This window comes from Henckelia pumila, chromosome 4 (assembly GCF_033568475.1).
Source record: "Henckelia pumila isolate YLH828 chromosome 4, ASM3356847v2, whole genome shotgun sequence".
Taxonomy (NCBI): Eukaryota; Viridiplantae; Streptophyta; class Magnoliopsida; order Lamiales; family Gesneriaceae; genus Henckelia; species Henckelia pumila.
In genome coordinates, this window is record NC_133123.1 from 12724867 (window position 1) to 12747428 (window position 22562).

A 22562-nucleotide genomic window follows, 5' to 3' on the forward strand; every position below is an offset into this window, starting at 1 on the left:
GTGAAGCTGACGTGTACAGTGACACGCCAGCATTTTCAAAGAAAAAAGGACTTAAATTGCCAAAAATCGAAACATACAGGACTAAAACTATAATGTTAAAACATAAAAGACCAAAATCGCAAAGTGACAAACATACAAGACTAAATTTACAATTTTCCCTTAAAATGGTAATATTCCCTACTACTGAACCTTTTTTTTCCCATTCAGGCTATAAAGTGAGTGCAAAACACACCAAGATCGAATATATAATTGTGATTTATAATTTTATTAACACAAGATGTGAGTACGTAGTTGTATTTTGAAAACCATTTACGAATCTCACGAGCACTTGATCAGCGGGCCAATTTGTTTTTATAAGGACTGTCTACATATTACTCTCTCCATTTCGAATTGCTCTCCACTATCATCCTACCAAGAAGGAATTTTTACTCATTTGTTATAAATAATAAAGAAAAACTATATTTTTAGTCATGTAATTTTATCATTTTGCGATTTTGATTATCTAAATATAAAATTTCAATTTTTAATCCGGTATTTTTTTTTATTTTTGGTCTTTTTAATTTTTTTCATTGAGAGTTCCGATGTAATATTATATATATGCATCAGCATCATATCAGCATTGTATTAGTTTCATGTCAGCTCCAAATTGAGAAAAAAAAAAACTAAAATTTTCGAAAAAATTCACGCAAAGATAATGGACTAAAATTAAAATTTGATAACATAAAGTAGCAAAATCGCAAAAAAAAAAAAATCAATTTTGGATTTCACCGTACGTTGACATATTTTTGTACTCAATGTCACCCTTATTTTAGTGATCATAGCCAATTGTTCGTATAAATACTTGAAAAAATTATATTTTTAGTCCTTATACTTTCACATCAAAATGTTTTTGGTCCTTAAACATTTTGATGTGAAAGTATAAGGACTAAAAATATACTTTTTCCAAGTATTTATATGAACAATTGGCTATGATCACTAAAATAAGGGTGACATTGAGTACAAAAATATGTCAACGTACGATGAAATCCAAAATTGATTTTTTTTTTTCAAAGCAACACTTTTAGTCCTTAAAATTTGTAAATTGCAACACAATTAGTCCTTATAATTATTTTTTATGGTTTAATATATTTTTGGGGACTAATTTATTATATTTTTAAATTATATGGAACTAAATAAATAAAAAAAAAACATGAAAAATAAAGACCATAAATAATCACATAATCTGCAACATAAACATTTTTTTTGAGTAATATATTTATTATTTTAATGTTATTATATGTAAATAAAATTTATTACGTTTTTTTTAATTTAAACAAAAAATATCTAATTTAGAATATGGAGTTTTTGCATAAAAATAATCGGATGTCTTTTTAAAATTAAAATATCCTATAAATATTTTAATAAGCAAATTTCTTAATGTGTTTTCTAATAATTTTTTAAAATAAAATTTATTCAATATCTTTGGTACTAAATAATTGATTTGATATCAAATCTAATTAATTGTTTACTTTATTTAATGGTAAGATACGAACTAGATAAATTTTAATTTTCATAAAATATCAAATATAAATTGTAATATACATAATTATGCTTTTAAATTTTAAAAATTAATAATAAATTTCAAAGAATAAAAAATACATATGGTATAAAAATTAATCTTGAAACTCTATTTTTAATTTTAGTTTTTTTAAAATATTTTTTTTTCAATTTGATTATAAAGATAAAACATAAAAATATTTTTTTAAAATGAGAGTTTCATTTAGTATTTTTATGTTTTATGTTTTCACAATATTTTATTATTAATTTTATTCATTTATAATCCCTAAAATTTATTAATATCATAAATTAGTTCTCACAAATATATTTAACTATAAAATTAATGACAAGGACTAATTTTGTTACAATTTTTAAAGTTTAAGAACTAAAAGTGTTGTGTTGAAATCTTTAGGGACCAAAATTATTATTTTTTTTAAAGGGGGACCAAAATTATTTTGATATGAAATTATGAGGATAAAAATGCATTTTTCCCTAAATACTTTATGTTTCGTTTGGAAAGAAAATTTTGTATATAAGAGATCGACTTTAAAATTACTTCATTTTTTTCGACGTATTTAAATTTTATTCTGATGGTAAAAATAAAAAAAATGGAGGATAAAGAAATAAAAATCCGTATGATGTAAAAAAAAAAAAAAAACTCTCAAATAATTACAATATAGTATGATCGAATTAAACAAGAATTTTGATAACAAGGAACTTGAGATGTCAAGCAAAATTTGCATATATTTATAATCCATTGGAATTTTGACAAAGCAAAATTGTTCGTTCTTGGAGTATTTGTTAATAAGATTTGAAATATATCATTACAAGAGCTAGCTATATATTTAAGGCAGCGAAATTTAGCCAAAAACAAACCAGTACATATTTCATCATCGAAGAAAACTAGTAAGTTTACAAACATATATCCAACAAATGACCAAGATCATATTGCAGCTGGTTTTACACAGATTTATTCTTGGACAAAATAATATTTGGTTTTAATACTTCACGCTCAGACCTATAAAGCTATACTTATATCCACCTTTAATCTTTCACTTGATTAGAAGACAAACCCTTCTCATTTCTTGGAATTCATTGATTCCACTTTCCCATCATTTCCACCAAGCAGCATATACTTGTCCTTCCTAGTCAACTGAGTGCACTCAAATCCCAGTGAACCAGCCAAGATTTTCTGCACATGATTAGCCACTTCGATCGATGATTTTCCGCCGGCCTTCACTGTCATCTCCTCTGGAAGCCTCTCAAGAAATGTGATCTCGTACGTCGGTCGGGGGTTCATGAAGTAGTAGTAGCAATCCCAGAACTTGACACCCCTCACGGTTGTGCCATGGAACATGTTTTGCTTCAGGTTGACTGCCACCGGCACGATTCTGTCGCTTAATTCGGCGAACAAAGCGCTGAATCTGAGTAGATATGGCTCCCTGCAAGTGGTCCCCTCGGGGCAAACGACTAGGTCTCCTTTTTGGAGCAAGGCCTTGATCATAGCAGCATCGGCCTCGCGGTCACGAGTCAAGGCAATAGCTGGGATTGGTGAGAGGAATCTAGAAAGTTTGCTGACACTGTACGTCACACATGAAACTTTACGGCCTAGAGCAATGGCAATGACGATAGGATCTAGTGCAGTGCGATGGTTGCATACGTAAAGGTTGCCTGGGGTGCCATGGGAAGGCGCAGGAGGCGGGTTGCCCTTGATAACCAGGTGAATACCAAGCATTTCATATGTGTAACGTACTATTCGTTCGGGCAGGGGGAGGTTGAAGTACACACGAAATATGGAGAGTATGAATCCAAATGGCAGCCAAATGTAGGTGATGAGGGCGTTGAGCGGTGTCGGGCGCTGGACTAATCGACCGTCGTGGAAGATCAGTCGGCTTTTCAGGCGATCAAGTGGCACTGGCCTAGCTGTTTTACTTGGTTTCACCATGTATCCCTCCTGTACTCGACCATGGTTTTAACATTAAATTGTGATGAAGAAATCAGTTGACCAAAAACTTACAATGTATGAATCATGGAATTAAATTAAAACTTTATGACACAAAGATTGTACTAGTCACGTTATTTCATCCACTATATTAATGACAAGGGGTCTCCAATATTTCAATTTTCAACATAAATAGATTAAGGTTCCTGATCTCCAATGTTCCAATATGCAATTAGTCAAACGGTTAATGTTCATGGTAGAAATATCAAGCCCAAAAAAATAAAAATAAAAATAAACATAATTTTTCTTTAAAGGTGAAAACTACATTTAGCTGCACTTGTGATCCAAAAACCCCATTAAAATACATGGGTCCCAAAATACTTTTATATAGAACTCATATATTAAATAATAATAATCTGATAATACGTGGGTGATGCACCGGATAAATTTCAACAATTAATCTTTGAAATAGGCTTAGTCGGTAAGTCTGGGAATAAGGTTTGACACGTGCCCTATTCAACTAGTTGGGGTCATGACAGATGGTGATGGTAAATGGTGTGGCCAAGTCATTTATTCTATCACTACGTACTATTGCAGCCTCAACCACTGCATTAAGTGCATCGCTCTTCTCTGTATTATATCACTAGCATGTGGCAACATTTATAATGCCTGTTAAAATACAAGGATGCAAATAATGCAATTGTAAAATATTGACAATCACTTTTTTTTTTTTTACAATGAACACATCAAGAAATATTATAATATTTTGACAATAGTTTAGGGAGCTGTAGATTAAGAATATATGAGTGGCAAAAAAGAATATCATCATTATTAGGTCAAGATTTGTTCACTGAAAGTCTGAAACATTGTGTAGTTTTATCTTCAGTTTTATTAACTAATATAGGTTGAAAGCTAGTTTTAAATTTGTACTCTTAATTAAAGAACAAAACGATTAATTTTTTTCATGTTCGCTCAGATAAAAATACAAATAAAAGTAAATCCCATGTCTATTCAAACCAAAAAATCAAGTCATAGCATTTTCAAATGTTTACAGATTCTGTGATTTTAGATGGACAAACTTTTCTTTCTTTGACAAATTAGTTTTTCTCTGAGAAAATAGTGAGAGAGAAAATAAACACCAAAAAAAGAAACTAGGAGCGCTCAACTTAGCGTTTCAGTTGACGTTAAGTACTCTAATGTTTTACGGTGAATCCTATAATCCAAAATTGATTTATTTATTTAATATCAATATATTTTAATGAAGGTCACATGACTCGATCAAAATTGGTTCAATTTCATGGGTGTCTCACTCTAAACATAGAGAGAACATTTCTTAATGGTCCCATGCATCAAATTAACTCGATTTGAAATTATCGTGGGCCCAATTATTTTGGGGATTTGGGGACAAATTAAGAAAGAATCTTTTTAAAATTTACATACAAAATATATCCAAAAAATAATTGTGAACTCATACGAGTGATTACTGTATCCTAAAACGTAATTAAGTTTCCCAACAAAAATCGAAATGCGATGGAAAAGAGGGCCGGGGGAATGCAACAAAAATCATCCGTACGCATATCTTTCCATAGCATTTGAAGTACAACTATCTGAAATTCACAAGTTTTTCACCGCATAATCAAGCAATCATGCCAAATAATTGAATCGATTTCATCAGGAAGTCATTTTTTCAGATTAACGAACAGAGGAAGATGAATTTACCTTGCAAACGGACATGAAATCATGATCAGATTCCCGATCTCCAAGCCCAACATCCGGTCTCTCCTCGCCGAATTCTTTCAGTAGCCCCAATTTCTTCCATTTCCCCACCAGCACGCCGGGATTCTTCACGAAGCCCGTGGCCCTCCTCGTTTTGGGATCCACCTCGATCTCCGTCCCGATCACCTTGTCTCCGCCGAGAAACTCCTTCACGAACGGCTCCACCATTATCGTCGGGTTCGCCGTTATAATCACCTTCCTCTTACACTTGTCAAACACCTCGTAACTCTCAGCCCTGACGTCAGCGGCATAAAACTTGGGCAGCACCGCGCGGGACACCAGCTCAATGTCGCGCACTTTGAGCCCCGAGAAGGAGATGTAGATCAGCATCTGAATGGCCAGGGCTTCGGAGACGAAGATGTAGGATATGACGATGAGAGGAAATGAGAGGAGAAGGATTAGCCCCCGGAGGAAGCTCCCGGCTTCAATGGCGACAAGCATGAAGTAGGGGAATGAGGAGCTGGACATGAGGAGAGTTCCGTCGAGGTCCGCCGCGACGGAGTGGCGGTTCGATACGGAGGTGTCGCATTTTTCTATGGACGGGAAACGGGCGGAGGCGGTTTTCCCCATTATGCGTGTGTGTGAGCAGTGAATGCTGCTAAGTGCCTGCATGCGATATATATTCTGTATTCATGGAGGTTGGGAGATGGAGTGGGCCCCGCTCTCCTTCTGTTGGGAAGGTTTAAGACTTCAATGCTTTTTTTTTTTCCTTCTATATAATATTAAAAAATTATAAAAAAGTATGTCTCCGAAAAATCGATAATTATCGATGAGGTAAGTCGATTCGAAAATTAATAATTTTGATATAAAAATAAATTTGATAGAATATTTGTGTAATAAAATTGGTGGTAACTGGTAAGTTGATGTCTTAAAAGTTTTCGTGTTTACAAAAATACATAATTTCAGTGTGACATAATAGTCGACAAAAGCAAAGTTTCGTTTGAACATGTATTTTAAAATATTTTTAGTTTTTTTTAAGGAAAAAAATTTAAAGTATTTATTCGGACTAGATTTTTGTAGAATATTTCCTCCAAATATAGTTTTTAAAGGACAACATGGTATCTGTTTTAGATGTTTTTAGAATGAAAAACATTGATGAAACTCAAAAAATTACTTTTGAAATGTTAAAATGTTTTTATATAACAGTACGAACATATATTTATTCTTAAAACAACTTTTAAAATATTTTATATAAAAAAAAATTGAAACAAATTTTGTAAGTACTTGTCCAAACACATCCCAAATCTTTTTTTATTTAAAATATAAAAAAACAAAGTTTTTTATTTATTTGAAAATACATAAATGCTGAGAAAGATACATTGAACCTAAGTAGAAGTTGATTTGCCACAAATTTTACAAGTTTCGTGGTTGAGTGTCAAACACAAAGAGTTTATTGATACTTATATACGTGTAAAATAATGGTTTTCTTATGAGTCGATGGCATATTTTTGTTATAATTGCATTTCGAATCGAGATTTCATATTAAACAGACATTTTGATGTCAAATATGATATAAATCAGTAAAAAAATTGGTTTGAGAAAGAAGAATATAAAATTAATTAATTAAATTAATGCATTTAACTACCTTTTAGCAAAAACATACAATTCTATTTTCTTATATGTATCGTCGACTAGTTCTAGTAGATGAAGTTGGTGGACCACGTCTCCACGTTATATTACGGATTGCGGGTGAGAAAGCTGTAATGTTTGGTGACTGAATTTAATGCACCACATAAATAATCAAATACTTTTCTGGTAAAAACTTTAATTATTGCTTCGCTTTTTTATATGAAATTTAATTTACTATTTCTCTTTTTGCCTAGAGTCGAGAGTAGAAATTTTGGTAGAGTAGGTGAATATTTGGTTAGATGTTAAGAGTTTGATTTTCTTTATTAACATTTTGTAAGATTAGCATGTCGCACAAGGCTTATTTACTACGGTTTAGCACGTAATTTACAGTCTATTACGTTAGTCCGAAGGTTTAGTAAGTGCATATCAAAAAATAATGACGACAAAGTTTTCATGTTATAAAAAAAAATTAAAAATCAACCTTTTTAAATAAAGATACCTTTCTTGCTCGATAATCGGTCTTTATTCTCCTTTAGACACTCAACCCGCAAAAATTATTAGGTATTGAGATTTGAGACGAGAGAAGGGAGGTTGTTTGGATTGGCACATTTTCAACGCCGATATTGGTCATCATCCCAACACATTGTTCATTGTTGTGGCCATTTTTTAAAATCACGATGAAATCCGCATCTGATGCTCTTTGATACATATTGAATAAATCATAAACGTAATAAATTTTAAATCATGTTAATCATGTAAATCATATTAGACAAACTCTGGAGACATATTCGACTAAAAAAAAAAAATTGGTAGAAGAATAAAATTCTTGATTGTTGATCTAACGCTCACCTTGTAAAATTGGCTCCAATTACTTGTGAAGATTGACACTAGTAGTACAGTCAATAATTTTGATGAAATTGGATGATTTATCAAATTTTAGAGAAAAGACTAACTTAATAAGATAGTTAGGGGGCATTATGTACTATATATTTAAGTGGATCCCTTATGTTTAGTAAAAATTTGAGAAACTTGTAATTTTGGATTTACTTATTATGATTTTGATCTTTTTTTCTTATCAAATTTTAATAGTATATTCTCGTAACTTTCAATTTTTTACAATGTTAATCATTCAATCTTCCGGATCCAATTGTACCTTTGCATCAAAGGTTTCTTCTATTTTTTTCCTCCCACTGAGAAATGAAATGTCTATAAATTACTTGCATATGTTTTTTCTATCGAGAATAATAATGGATGTTGGTTTTTGCTTAGTGTCTGGCCATAAAATTCCTATTTATTACACACTATTATTGGTTGTCAACCATTCTTGTGTAGGGGCATAAAATTCAATAAATGAATGATAAGTTAGCTGGCCATAAAATTCACTTTAATCAACGAAATTTAGCTCGTTAGCAAATGCATAGGAAACATCATTAGATACATTCATATATATATATATATATATATATATATAGGTTGTGTTTACTTGCTTTGATAAGCATATGATTATATTAATAATCCTATGCAATCACTTGTTTACTTGTTTTTTTAGGGTCCGTATTAACTCATAAAGATCATCCATAGTTACCTAATTTAAACTTTAAATCTTGATCATTTATCACAAATAAATGGTGTAATAAATAATCATTATGTTTCTAATTGAAAAAAATTACACTAATATCCTTAATTTACTTTCCAAAAAATTAATTTATGAAAATCTCATTTTAAAAATTATATAACATGGATATAAATTTCAAATACTTTAAGATATATTAATACATTTCATTTGATTTAAATATACAAAAAATCCATTTAAAAATTAAAAAAATGAAAAAATCTAATAATTTAATATATGATTAATACATTTCATTAGATTTTATCTTTATTCATGGAGAAAAATTTTTTAACTCAATTTATTAATTGTTGTTTTAAAAAATAAATAATATTTATACTCGATAATTTTGGTCAATTAGAAATAATTACATGTGAATTAATAATAATTTATATTCTTCAATAAAAATCACAATCCCAATTTACAAATAAAAACTTAAAATAAGATTATATAATATACAGAAAGTATAAAATTATAACTCGTAATTTATTCATAGTATCAATCACAAAATTGATCCATTAAAGTAAACATGTGATTGTTTATGCATCATTATTCAATATCCTATAAAACTAGTTTAATAGTCTTAGTATTATTTATCTATATATAATTAATCTCACTAAGTAAACACAGCCATAGGGTCAGCTTCAGATCCCAGAAGTTTTGGAATTGTATCTGTATCTATATTAGTATCTTTATGCACGCAATACATGTTAAATTTTTCATAAAAAGTATTCACGAATCAATTTTGTGAGACATATATCTTAATTGAGTCAGTCATAAAAAATATTATTTTTTATGCTAAAAGAATTATGTTTATTGTAAATATGAGTATGATTGACCGGTCTCATAAATAAAAATGTGTGCTCTAGATTTTTTTGTTTTAAATAAATTTGTTTTTTTGGTATTTTTTTTTTATTTTATAGAATTATTAAGATGACATTTTTAGATAAGATACCTTCACAAAATAAGATGACAGTTTTAGACAAGATACCTTCACAAAATAGGTTTTTATAGGTTTTAATATTTCTTATTAAATACAAATAAATGTTTTCGTAATTTGAAAAAAAAATATTATTAGTTTATTAAAAAAAATATTAAACACCATAGCTAATTACTCTAATTCTCAACGTATATATAAAGAATCGGCCAAAAGTGGACACGTGTTTTGCCAAAATCATTATGATATAAATACTACATTTTTATTTTTTTCCTACGTTTAAATTTTTTTTTAATATTTCAAATTATAGTTTAGTCCTTCAATAATTTGTAAAATTATATATGTATATAACACATCATTAATTTTTACAACTACGATATTATAAATACGAATCAAATTAATTTTAAAAAAAATATAAAACAAGTAACATGCCCTGATACACTAGTTTAAATAAATATTTATAATTAAATATTGTCCCATCTTGATCGTAACTTTAATTTTCATTTTTCAAATTCATAAGAAAGAGGAATGAGAGGAAAAAAATAGAAAAACACACACACACGAGCAACAAGCCGACAACACAAAACCACCAATTGGCGATAACGGGCTGAAATCGGGCTTCATAAAATGATTAGTTGGGTCAACACACAACTCACCTACTAGGCCCACTTACAATCCAAATGGGCTGCGGAAAGTAGACTTCGATGCAATAAATTACACACGCACACAAGTGAAGTGAACTGCTAACCCAAGCACCACTTCCTTCTAATGTACATGATATGAGTATTCCTATTAGCAACTTTCAGTATATTATTCTACATTTTACTTGGTTGTTTTTCGTCGGAATGTAGTCGAACATGTGCGCAAGATCTGCAATCGGGCTCCCCTCGAATCCATAGATGCTTCAGATCGCCTCTCGTCTTCCCCAATGCGATCAATGTACCTAAACACAATGCACAACATTTACACAATATAGCAGATGATGGTGTAAAAGTAACTTTGTAACGTACCTAGGGTGAAAGGGACGATATAAAGTAAGGCCGGTTGACCATGTCCATCCATCAAGTTCAAAGCCACATATGTAACCAACAGACCTATCCGACAAAAAATCAAAACGTGAGAATACACCAGGAAAACGTTTTCGCACAAGGATGGACCTTTCATCAAGAACTAAGATAGATAGATGAGTCCTCTGGTGCAGAAACAGGCTTTGCAGAAACCCAACTCGATTCATTTTCAAATATCACAACTGAAATCGTACCTAAACCGTAAGCAAGCATTGCCCAGAGGAAGTATCCAGCTTTTAGGCCTTTCTTGCATAGCCAATCATATCTGCATAGAGACAAAAATTGAATAGTAACAGTTCTATAATTGGACAGCTCAGCTAGTGTAACTACGGTTGCTCTGATATTCATCGATTTTCTTGAGATTCAGCTAACTGGGAACACAAACCGAAGGGAAAATGCTACTAATAGCCCTGGCAAGATGATGTCGCCGAATCCAATGATGCTGTATCCGCCCCATGGATCAAACATTCTCGGAATTTTCAATAGCATTGGAATCCCATCTTCTCCACTTCCATCGCCACGAGCTACCTACAAGACACAGCGACGGGCTTGTTAGTAGCTTTGAAATTTGACTCGACTTTTAACACATCAAGAACAGTCCATATAATTCTTCAAGATTTATACAACTACTCACCACTATCATTACGCTTTTGTGGAAGAACCACTTGGAGATGAAGACCCAAAAAATATCATACAAGAAAGCACAACCGAGTAAAACCGTTCCCACCTGAGCACGTAACATCAAGCAAATTTGATCTCACTTCATGTGCATCTCAAAAAATAGCTCTACCACACCATATTATCTAATATAATATGGTTAAACAGTGTCAAAAGAACGTGAAGAAGTATTCTAACAATTTTGAAAACATCAAAAAGAAAGAAGGATACACACATTAGTTGAGCATTGGGACAAGTCCAAATTACTACCTTTAGATTTGGAACACGTATTATTTGGAGAACGGTGACTATTAATGCAATGCCCTGGTGCAACGGAAAAGAAAGTAAGGTTTCATTCAGTCCAATGTTCCCAGTCTACATTAATATGAAGACAAATCAAACTAGATAAAGAAACAGATGAATCTTTCTCACAAGTATATCTTGACCAATCCAAGCGAAGGAGACATGGCGGTAAACTGCCCACAAAACAGCAAAGGATATGCACAATGGAGATACAGCAAGTGTCAAATATGAAACGGTTCCAAGAAATGGCACTTTAACATGGCACTCTGCAGCAGGTTCGAACCATCTGAAACTATATCGAAGGATTGTCAGTCCATCATGAAAAACGATGTCAATCTGTTAAGAAACCAATACACAACTTTGTTTTTCCCTAACCGCACCTTTTATATTAATTATTTTGTGTTGTGCTTATGAATAATGTTGCAAAGGAGGGCCTTTATTGAGGGTATAAATAAAATGTCGAAAGACAGAGAGACCCTTTAGTCATTTATAATTATTACTATCATCAAGAACCACCAGGCAATATGAAAAATACATTGCATACCATGATAATAGAGAAACCAGGCAAGTTTGCAATCCCTGTAGGACAATAAGACATAAAAACTCAGCTTCTGCTTAAAGTCATGTGCAAGTACGTACACACAAACAGTAAATGTGTGCCTAGTTTTGGTGAAATTATCTCATAGAGAACAAAGTCCCGTGAATCAGGCATTCTCTAAGCTTGTAAATAACTCATAGGGTACGCAGAGATAATCATACCTCTACACCACCTATGCAAAATAGAACCACCAGAATCTCAATAAATAAGTGAGACATAAACTTGTAGAGCATGAGCAAAAAACAAGAGGCGATCACGATAAAGCAAATTGCTGATAAAATGTTGATGTCCACAATGCCACTCGAATGACGTATCTCCTTGCTTAGGAATTCATCAGAACCATCCTGCAATTCATAATAACATAATAGATGCATCAAGGAAATTATACCTTTTATGCTTGTTAAAATTCAATAGTATATATAGTCTAAAATCAAATTTTATACTTATTGAAACTATGATTTATCTTTGACATTACTTTATTGAGAATTGAATTACAGGAAAAAATCCCTAGCTTCACCTATATACAAATATATTTATTTTCTAAAATTAACAGAGATTCATTAACAAGAGTTTTAGCCCTTGTCAAAATTTTGGGAAAAGTGGTTCCTGGCAATGCCATTTATCAAAAAAAGCTGAAGACGACTATTTGCAAGTGTGCGACCAAGCGTTACCTTTAAGAGCTTGTCCTGCTCAATAGATGCTTCCCTGGCACTCCATGCCGACCAATAAGATGCACATAAGATGGTACCGACAGCCATTAGCCATAAAAACACTTCTGCGACATCAACCAATGGACGATGTGGAGAGTACATTTGAATTGAAACTGAAAAACAAAGGAATGATTTAGAGTGAAATGCAAGGAAACGAACTGTATTCTGACAAAAATGAGAAATGCAAATATGGTTTGAATTTTCAAATGATTGAAAAAGGAAAAAAGAAAATCGATCCTACCATTTGAGCTGTTACTCATACTTAGCTTCAAGCTTTTTCCTGCATCTTTTGGGAGCATGACAACAGGTATTCCAACAATCACATCGGTTTCATTTGCTTCACAAACCATCTTGAAGAGTTCTGAAAATTGATTTTATTAAGTGATAAACATGTAAAATCAGCAAAGGTGGAAGATAATAAGTAATGCCACAATCTGTCTACAGTTATGATTTTACCAAGATAATTGATCATTTTTACTATGATGATGGCTTCAACACCCAACAAGCATAAACAAATAAGGTAAAAATATATTGAAAAATACTAAAGGTACAACCAATATATCGTAAAGACATTACAACAATTATATCGTGAGATTTTGTACTCAATGTATCATGAGATTTGATAAATAAAATTTTTGTATTGAATTTTTTAAAGTTTAAGAATTGTTGTACAAATTCCGTTGTACCGGTTGCATTACTCAAACATATTTTGCCAGCAAAAATTTTAGAATTTTAGATTAGATTTATCCACCTGCATGTATTCCTTCTGCTCCGGGAAAAGTCTCCACAAAGTTAAACATGATAAACTTGAGGAAATTAACTAAAATATTTATCAGTTCGATTATCACGAACCTGTCTGGTTGTTTATGATAAGTAAAGCTGATGCACCAGCAGCTTCAGCAACATTTGCTTTGGTAATAAAACTGCATTTTCCCCGATGTACCAAGATGGCCTCACCTGTCAGCTACAAAAGAGAGGGAAAGGGGCTGAATGGTGAGGAAAACAGTAAATAAACTACTACAGAGTTTTTATATTCATCAAAATACAAATTGCCTGAGGAACACAGAGTAATGGTCACAAAGTTAAGCACTCGGTAAGGAAGAAAGGACCTTATTCTTTGGTACACTGCAACAATCAGGAGGATCCGCAAGAGAAACTCTGATCTGGTTGGCGCGCTTCTCTTTGGATTCTAAGGTGAGCCCAAATCGAGCACCAACACCCACAAACTCCGTAATTTCTTCCCCGTCAACCCAAATTGGTACTTTAACCTGATGAACATTGGTGCTTTTATAGGCTTCATTAGAACAATGTAAGAGGTGTAAAAACCACCCGTAAATTCAACATAAGAAGGTTATGGATTTGCTTAACAAAACAAAATTTGCATCAGTAGAAGGAAAATTATATTTCCAATCAGGATGACGGAAGTGATGGTTCTCAGAATTCTAAAGCTCTTTTCTTCAGGACTTTAAGAAAAAAACCATGTGTATATATGTATTTGATAACCCCCCCGAACGTTGGCTTCCTAAGAAGAAGAATCAAACGAGGAAATCAATTAAGGATTAAAGACTTCCTGAACATTTGCAAGGAGGAGACGTACAATTGGTTACTACGGCATTAAAAGTTTCCATAAACACAAGTTCATTTACTCGCTATCGCATAAAAACCCCAGATGTGAGAAGCTGGGATCTTACCTCAACTGATCAACAAAATAAACAAGAATTGAATTTTCATTTGCAAACATAGACCCCCACCCCTCATTTTGATATTTCCTTTCACTTCTTAATTCCAGAATCCAGGCAACGCATCAAGACTCAAGAGTCATTTTTGCTTTTCCACTCCAATTAAAACCCATCAATATAACCCAAAAAATAAAATTTTGAGACAAGGTTCCTATTTAGTAGAAATTCTAAAACTTGCCAAATCCTCCAAATGTTAGCTTTCCTAAAGTAATAATGACATTTAACATATCAAACCCAAAAGTCAAAACGATAAATATTGCAAGATTAGCCAGAGTAAGTCGGTGTTAAGATTAGGCAAAGCTCATTTAAAATCACCTATCAAAAAGATAAATAGGTGGTGTACATAATAAAACCCTCCCCAGAACAACCTTCAAAGATACAAGCAAGAACAAACATAAAATAAATACTCTTGGATTTATAAGCGCCAAAATTGAGAGCAACAATAATCCAAGAACGGCGAGTGAAAAACTAAATGGATCGAGGAAGTACGAAAAATGAAACAAAATTGCACAAGGAGCCAAATTTGACACGAGGGACAAAAAGATTGAGTTTTTACCAGCACAAAATTGTTATCACAACCAGGCCTTTTCGGAGCAACGTCATCCTGATGAACTATGTCACCAGCAAACACCAAAGTACTACATAACAACAGAGCCACTGCACAGAAAGAACAATAGAGAGCTCTGTTCCTCAACTCCATCAACTGAAGACAAAAAACAGGAAAGGCCCAGAAAGTCAAGAATTCCGTAGAAATCGTCAACTAAATTATTGGTTTTCCAATCTTAACAAGTGGGAATGGGGGGGGGGGACAACAAAGCTAGCGGTGTTAATATTATGAGCATATATGCAAACGAAGAACCAAGAAAAAGGAAGGCAAAAATGGTTAAGGGGCTGTTTGGCTTTCCCTTTTCATCTCTTATCTAACTTTTCGTACGTTGTCACGACAGTAATGCCGAGATGTAACCGTTGATCTATTCCTCCCTTACTTTTCTCAACAAAACCCGTCCGCCGTTCAGAGTGACGCGTGCAGAACACGCAATCGAGAAACTGTGACGCAATCAAACGCGCCGCCTGCTAGTGGGGATAAAGGCAAGGCGATTACACCGGCCACCGGCTGAGCCCGTGATTATCTCCGTATTTAGCCGTACGGATCAGGCCCGGACAGTAAATACTGACTGGAATTCTAGGTAACCGTAGGTGATCCACTGGATATCAGCCGCCGTGCACCCAGCTCATGTCTCCAGATTGATTGGTCCATAACACCAGCACTCAAAACTCGTACCCCTTGTATATCTGTGAAAAATGGGGCTAATTTCATTCGTCACTTGAAAAGTTTAAAAGGCATAAAACATTTTGTGTAAAATTAATAGCATGTTAGATCTTATATTTTAAAAAAAATAGCATAAAAACCCCTATGAGAAGGTATAAATGTGTCCGAATTTGTATAACATAGGGGTGAAATGTGCTACATTTTAAAAAACTGAGGGATGCATTAGCCTATTAATATTTCTTAGGAGGTTTTATGCCTTTTAGACTTTTCACAGGGGATATGAATGCAATTAGCCCGTAAAAAATGTACATAAAAGATAAGTTTTTTTTAATATATAGTTTTTTAAAAAAAACAAAACAAAATATGGAACGATCAAAGAAGTTTTGAGTGGAATAATGAATAGGAAAAGATAACTATAAAATATGATATGTTGGTGTCTTTAAATATAATTATTATAATAAGCTCATATTTCATATAATAGATAGAATATATATATATATATATATATATATATATATATATATATATAACATGGTCATATTATTATGGGCGAAAATATTAAATTAAATTATCCAAAGTGATGACTACAATTTGAGAAATATAAAAAAAATAATAATCATAATTAATTGGAGACAACGTCTTATATTTGTATCCCACGTCAAAACTTACTGTCTTAAATGGACAAAAAAATTCCAGTGTCTTGAAGTATACAATGATTACGCTTGGAGTGTCCACGAATGTACAAATTTTTTTTTTTTTAAAAAAAAAACATCAATCAGTTATAAACTTGGATACATAAATATTTTATTTTAAAAAAAAATATTAGCTTTAAAAATATTGTTTAAGTAAAAATTGTAATTATTTTGTATTTGAATAAATAAATTGAAAGTACTTTTTTAAATTGAGTTATGAAAAAAGCATTTAAAAGTTATAAATATAAGCTTTTAAAAAATCACTTATTTTGATTTAATTAAGTGCTTTTAAAAGCACTTCAAACCACGATTAAAAAGAAAAAAAAAACACTTCAAACCTATTCAAACAAATTTGAAACAATAAAAACATTTTTTTATCTTTTGACTTTTTTAATTCAAAAAGCATTTAAAGGTATTCTTAAATTACGGTTTTAAATCTACAATTAGTGTTTTCAGTAATAATCTAATTTGTATTATAGAAATCTGTACAAAGTCAACAATTCAACTAAATTATGTTGTATATTAAATTTATATATAATGATTTGAAGACCGGGGCCATTGTTTTCGATATTTTTCTCCGGTCAACTGTTGTATTCAGCTTCAATTCAACCTACTTTTGGACATTTTATTTCTTTTCTTTTTTTTTTTTGGACAAGAACTTTTGGACATTTTCAATACATAATTCTACTAAAAAAAATCAATAGCGTGTATTTGTTTAGCTAATTAAAATTTTATTATAATTAGGTAACGAAATCACAAATCAAAATGTGTTCGCATATTAAAAAAAATCATGACAATTTGATGAAAAGTATTGAATATTCCAATATTCCGTCATTCCACGTAAAAAGTTTACAAAGTAATTGTAAAGGATGAAAAAAGGCGAATAATTACAAATCTCCCTTGTCCAATTATTGAGTTTGGGAACAAATGCTTGTTGCTATCTAGGAAACTAAAGAAATCCAATTATTAATTTCATTTACTTTTCACATATTTCATCCTCCCAAATATAAAAATATCATATTTGTTGAAAAATATTATTATTATATTATGTTGAATATTGAATGTTGAATATTGAGTTGTAAAATGTGGAAAATTAGTGTGTGATGATGTAGATGATGATGTATTTATTTTTGGACTAATCTCAAATGTGGATCTATAAATAGGTCTTCATTTGTGATGAAAAATACAATTGAATTGAGAGAAAAATATTTGTGAAGTGTAGAGTTTGATATATTTTGAGTTTTGGAGTTTTTACTTTTTACCATAAATTTTTACTTTTTCACAACACGTTATCAGCACGATCGCTCGAAGATTTCCGAAGCTCCAAAACACAAAGAGAAGATAAAAATATTCAACATGTAAGAATTTTTATTTTATTGTTTATTTATTTATTGTATATATATTTAATATATATTATCATGTTATAAAAAAAAATTAGTTTTTTTTAAAAACTTGTTATAAATCCTGGGAGGATGTTAAGACGACATCCCACACTCCCGATAAGGGATACGACAAGTATAAAAGCCTCTAAGGTTTTTAAACAATAACGTGATATGATATATGTATATATACTAACTATATCAATATATAATTTCATGTTATTATATAAAAGGTTGTCTACGACACCGACCTTATAATAATGTGATATGATATATATAATTATTTAATTATGATTATCATTATATGCATTGCATCATTATCACAAAATTTTTATTCAACACATACTCGATTTTTCTTACCCCCAACGGTCACAAACGGTCATAAACGGCTAGTTTTTTTTGCCTATATATATGATCACTCAAACTCATTTTCAATCACACCAAAATTCATTCTTTCTCTCAAAATATTTTATCCTCGGTTTTTTCGAAGATGGAGATGATGACATTTATAAGGATATTTTTCATAACGACTATGATCATCATGCTCACGAGTTTTGTATTCACCGGCGATTTTCCACCACAGATTTTTTATCTATTTATATACGCACTTGTAATCTACGTTCTTCCATTATTTTGTATTGTCATACTAATAGAAATTAACTAATAAAATGCATTGTTATTTTTCTAGTACCACCATGTCAAACTTGACAAAGATTGAATTCGTTGCGCTCGATATCACCGGAAAGAATTACATGGCATGGACTCTCGATGTAGAAATGCATCTTGAGTCATTGGGTCTAAGTGATACCATAAAAGAAAATAATATATCATCCTCACAAGAAAAGGCAAAGTCTATGATTTTCTTACGTAGACATCTTGATGAAGGATTGAAATGTGAGTATCTCACAGAAAAAGACCCAATGATTTTATGGAAAGGGCTGAAAGAAAGATTTGAGCATATAAGGGAAGTTATACTCCCGACCGCCCGTGATGAATGGAATATGTTAAGATTCCAAGACTTTAAAAAAGTCAGTGATTATAATTCAGCGATGTATCGAATAGTCTCACAATTGAAATTCTGTGGACTTGAAGTCACAGAGATGGAAATGCTTGAGAAAACATTTTCCACTTTTCACGCATCGAATATAACTCTACAACAACAGTATAGAGTGCGTGGATTTTCGAGATATTCCGAACTAATCGCATGTCTTCTTGTGGCGGAAAAGAACAACGAATTGTTAGTAAGAAATCATCAATCCCGACCCACTGGATCAACGGCATTTCCTGAAGCAAATGTCGTAATAAAAAATGAAAATCAAAATCAAAGGAATAGACCAGATTTTGGTCGTGGACGAGGTCGAGAAAATGGGCGTGGACGTGGTCGTGGACGTAAAAATTATCGCGGTCGTGGTCGCGGCCGTGGATATGAAAATAATCGTGATAGTTATTTCAATAACTCATCTCAAAAGAACGTCACGAACCATCCACCAAAAAGGCAGCATGAAAATACGAGTGAAAATGAAAATCACTCAAAAAGAACTGAGAGTGTTTGTTATAGATGTGGCACTCCAGGACATTGGTCACATATTTGTCGAACCCCTGAGCACCTATGTAAGCTCTATAAAGAATCGACAAAGGGGAAAGGAAAAGAGACAAATTTTGTTGAAGATAGTGACCGTTTAATTGGTTCAACTAGTTTCAATGCTGCAGATTTTTTGAATGATTTCGAAGACATTGATTAAAATATTGGTGGGACTACATTGTAACAAATTTGTATTTTTCATGCATTCTTGTATTATAAAACATATTATATTTTGCATTTGTATTGTACTTAATTTTTCTTTATTGCATTTTTTTGTGAAGTTTGATATGGAAAATGCTATGAGCAAACATGGAAATAATATCATGGAAATTTGCATACCAGATAGTGGTACAACACACACTATTCTGCGAGATGAAAGATATTTCTTGGAAATAAAACCAACAAAAACAATGGTGAATACCATATCAGGTCCTGTAGACTTGATTGAAAGTTGTGGAAAAGCACATTTTTTGTTACCTAATGGTACAAAATTTCTGATAAATGATGCTTTATATTCACCACAATCGAAAAGAAATTTGTTGAGTTTTAATGACATATACTCTCATGGGTATGATACTGAGACGATAACTGATGGAAATCAGAAATATATGTGTCTTACCACATATAAATCAGGAAAGAAATATGTGGTTGAAAAATTATCAATGCTCCCTACTGGATTGCATTATACACATATAAGGCCAATCGAATCAAATATGGTGGTTAATAATTCTTCAATATTAACAAATTGGCATGATCGATTGGGACATCCTGGTTCAATAATGATGCGAAGAATTATTGAAAATACGCATGGTCATCCATTGAAAAACCAGAAGATCTTTCAGAATAATAAGTTTCAATGTAAAGCATGTTCTCTTGGAAAACTTATTATAAGACCATCGCCAGCTAAAATCCAAACTGAATCACCCATATTTCTTGAACGTATTCAGGGTGATATTTGTGGGCCAATTCATCCACCATGTGGGCCATTTCGATACTTTATGGTATTGATCGATGCCTCTAGCAGATGGTCACATGTATGCTTATTGTCAACTCGGAATGTGGCATTTGCAAGATTGATGGCTCAAATAATAAAATTACGAAATCAATTTTCCGATTATACAATCAAGAAAATAAGACTTGATAATGCTGGAGAATTTACATCCCAGACTTTCAATGATTATTGTATGTCAATGGGAATCACTGTTGAACATCCTGTAGCTCATGTTCATACGCAAAATGGATTAGCTGAATCATTGATTAAACGTCTACAACTGATTGCTAGACCAATGATTATGAAAACAAAACTCCCTATTTCTATATGGGGACATGCAATTTTACATGCTGCGGCATTAATTCGCATCAGACCAAGTGCATATCATAAATTTTCCCCATTGCAACTTGCATTTGGTAAAGAACCAAATATCTCTCATCTGAGAATTTTTGGATGTATGGTGTATGTGCCTATTGCACCACCTCAACGATCAAAAATGGGTCCACAAAGAAAAATCGGTATTTATATCGGTTATGATAATCCATCAATCATTCGATATCTTGAGCCTCAGACAGGCGATGTGTTTACAGCACGCTTTGCTGATTGTCATTTTAATGAAGAAATCTTCCCAGTGTTAGGGGGAGAAAAGAAACACATCGAAAAAGAAATCACATGATATGTACCATCATTGTTACATTTGGATCCAAGGACCAAACAATGTGAGAAAGATGTACAGCAAATTGTGCACATGCAAAGAATTGCAAATCAAATGCCAGATGCATTTGCAGACACAAAAGGGGTAACAAAATCATATATACATGCTGTAAATGTCCCTGCTCGAATTGAAATTCCAAAGAAACAAATTGAAGACACTCATGATGTCATAAAACGCTTGAAGCGTGGAAGACCAGTCGGTTCCAAGGATAAAAATCCTCGGAAAAGAAAAGGCATAGAGAAACACGACGATCATAAAATAGAAAATGGTGTTCCAGAAGAATCACCTGATGATGAAAATATTCTGTCAGAATCACAAACTGACGAGAATCGTGAAATCTCTATCAATTATATTAATACTGGAAAAATATGGAACCGAAAAGACATAGAAGATATTGATGAGATATTTTCTTATAATGTGGCTTGTGACATCGTAAATAAAAATGAGGATCATGAACCAAAATCTTTTGGTGAATGTAAAACTCGTCATGATTGGGCCAAATGGAAAGATGCCATCCAGGTTGAATTGGATTCGCTGAATAAACGTAATGTTTTTGGACCTATAGTCCTCACACCTGAAGGTGTAAAACCTGTTGGATACAAATGGGTTTTTATTCGAAAGCGAAATGAGAAAAATGAAATAGTCAGATATAAAGCTAGACTTGTTGCACAAGGTTTTTCTCAAAGGCCTGGAATTGATTATGAAGAAACGTATTCTTCTGTTATGGATGCAATTACGTTTCGATATTTGATTAGTTTGGCAGTGTCTGAAAATTTGGAAATGTGTCTTATGGATGTTGTTACAGCTTACTTATACGGATCACTTGATAGTGATATATACATGAAAATCCCTGAAGGATTTAAGATGTCTGAAGCACAAAGTTCAAAACCCAGAGAATTTTATTCTGTAAAATTGCAAAGATCATTATATGGGTTGAAGCAATCAGGCCGAATGTGGTATAATCGGCTAAGTGATCACTTGATGAAAAAGGGATATGTAAATGATCCAATATGCCCTTGTGTTTTCATCAAGAAAACAACATCCGGATGTGTAATTATTGCTGTATATGTTGATGATTTAAACATCATTGGAACGAATAAAGAAATTCAAGAAGTTATGATGTACTTGAAGAAAGAATTCGAAATGAAGGATCTTGAAAAACCAAGTATTGTCTGGGTTTGCAAATCGAACAAAAAAAATGTGGAATTTTTGTTCACCAGGCAAATTATACAGAAAAGATCCTTAAACGTTTTAATATGGATAAATCAAATCCATTAAGTACTCCAATGGTTGTAAGATCATTAAACATAGAAAAGGATCCATTCCGTCCATGTGGAGATGATGAAGTTATTCTTGGTCCAGAAGTACCATATCTAAGTGCCATTGGTGCCCTTATGTATCTTGCAAATTACACTAGACCTGATATATCTTTTGCTGTAAATTTATTGGCAAGATTCAGTTCATATCCAACAAAGAGGCACTGGAACGGA

General features: G+C 32.2%; 2 protein-coding genes across 2 annotated transcripts; both read right to left on the reverse strand.

Moving 5' to 3' along the window:
• Window positions 1–2376: 2376 nt before the first annotated feature.
• On the reverse strand, window positions 2377–5852 carry LOC140863175 (probable glycerol-3-phosphate acyltransferase 8). The gene is made up of 2 exons (XM_073266391.1): window positions 5198–5852; window positions 2377–3490 (listed from the first exon to the last, which is right to left on the reverse strand). The coding sequence occupies exons 1-2, from the start codon at window positions 5822–5824 to the stop codon at window positions 2615–2617; spliced, it is 1503 nt and encodes a 500-aa protein (XP_073122492.1). The 5' UTR covers window positions 5825–5852; the 3' UTR covers window positions 2377–2614.
• Window positions 5853–9962: 4110 nt separating this feature from the next.
• LOC140860169 (signal peptide peptidase-like 4) lies at window positions 9963–15707 on the reverse strand. The gene is made up of 15 exons (XM_073263017.1): window positions 15348–15707; window positions 15000–15146; window positions 13814–13972; window positions 13557–13668; window positions 12946–13065; window positions 12666–12817; window positions 12156–12338; window positions 11941–11975; window positions 11526–11688; window positions 11364–11417; window positions 11071–11163; window positions 10822–10964; window positions 10631–10701; window positions 10380–10463; window positions 9963–10312 (listed from the first exon to the last, which is right to left on the reverse strand). The coding sequence occupies exons 1-15, from the start codon at window positions 15354–15356 to the stop codon at window positions 10185–10187; spliced, it is 1653 nt and encodes a 550-aa protein (XP_073119118.1). The 5' UTR covers window positions 15357–15707; the 3' UTR covers window positions 9963–10184.
• Between the last annotated feature and the right edge of the window lie 6855 nt (window positions 15708–22562).

Bases quoted from the DNA above. Each gene is read 5' to 3' on its own strand.
- LOC140863175 (XM_073266391.1), bottom strand. From the start codon at position 5,824: ATGGGGAAAACCGCCTCCGCCCGTTTCCCGTCCATAGAAAAATGCGAC. The intron at 3,491-5,197 runs GTAAATTCATCT...GGTCGAGTACAG, and splicing joins ATTTCATGTCCGTTTGCAAG to GAGGGATACATGGTGAAACC.
- LOC140860169 (XM_073263017.1), bottom strand. The intron at 12,339-12,665 runs GTAACGCTTGGT...TATGAATTGCAG, and splicing joins AGCAGGACAAGCTCTTAAAG to GATGGTTCTGATGAATTCCT. The intron at 11,418-11,525 runs GTGAGAAAGATT...CCGTTGCACCAG, and splicing joins GGATTGGTCAAGATATACTT to GGCATTGCATTAATAGTCAC.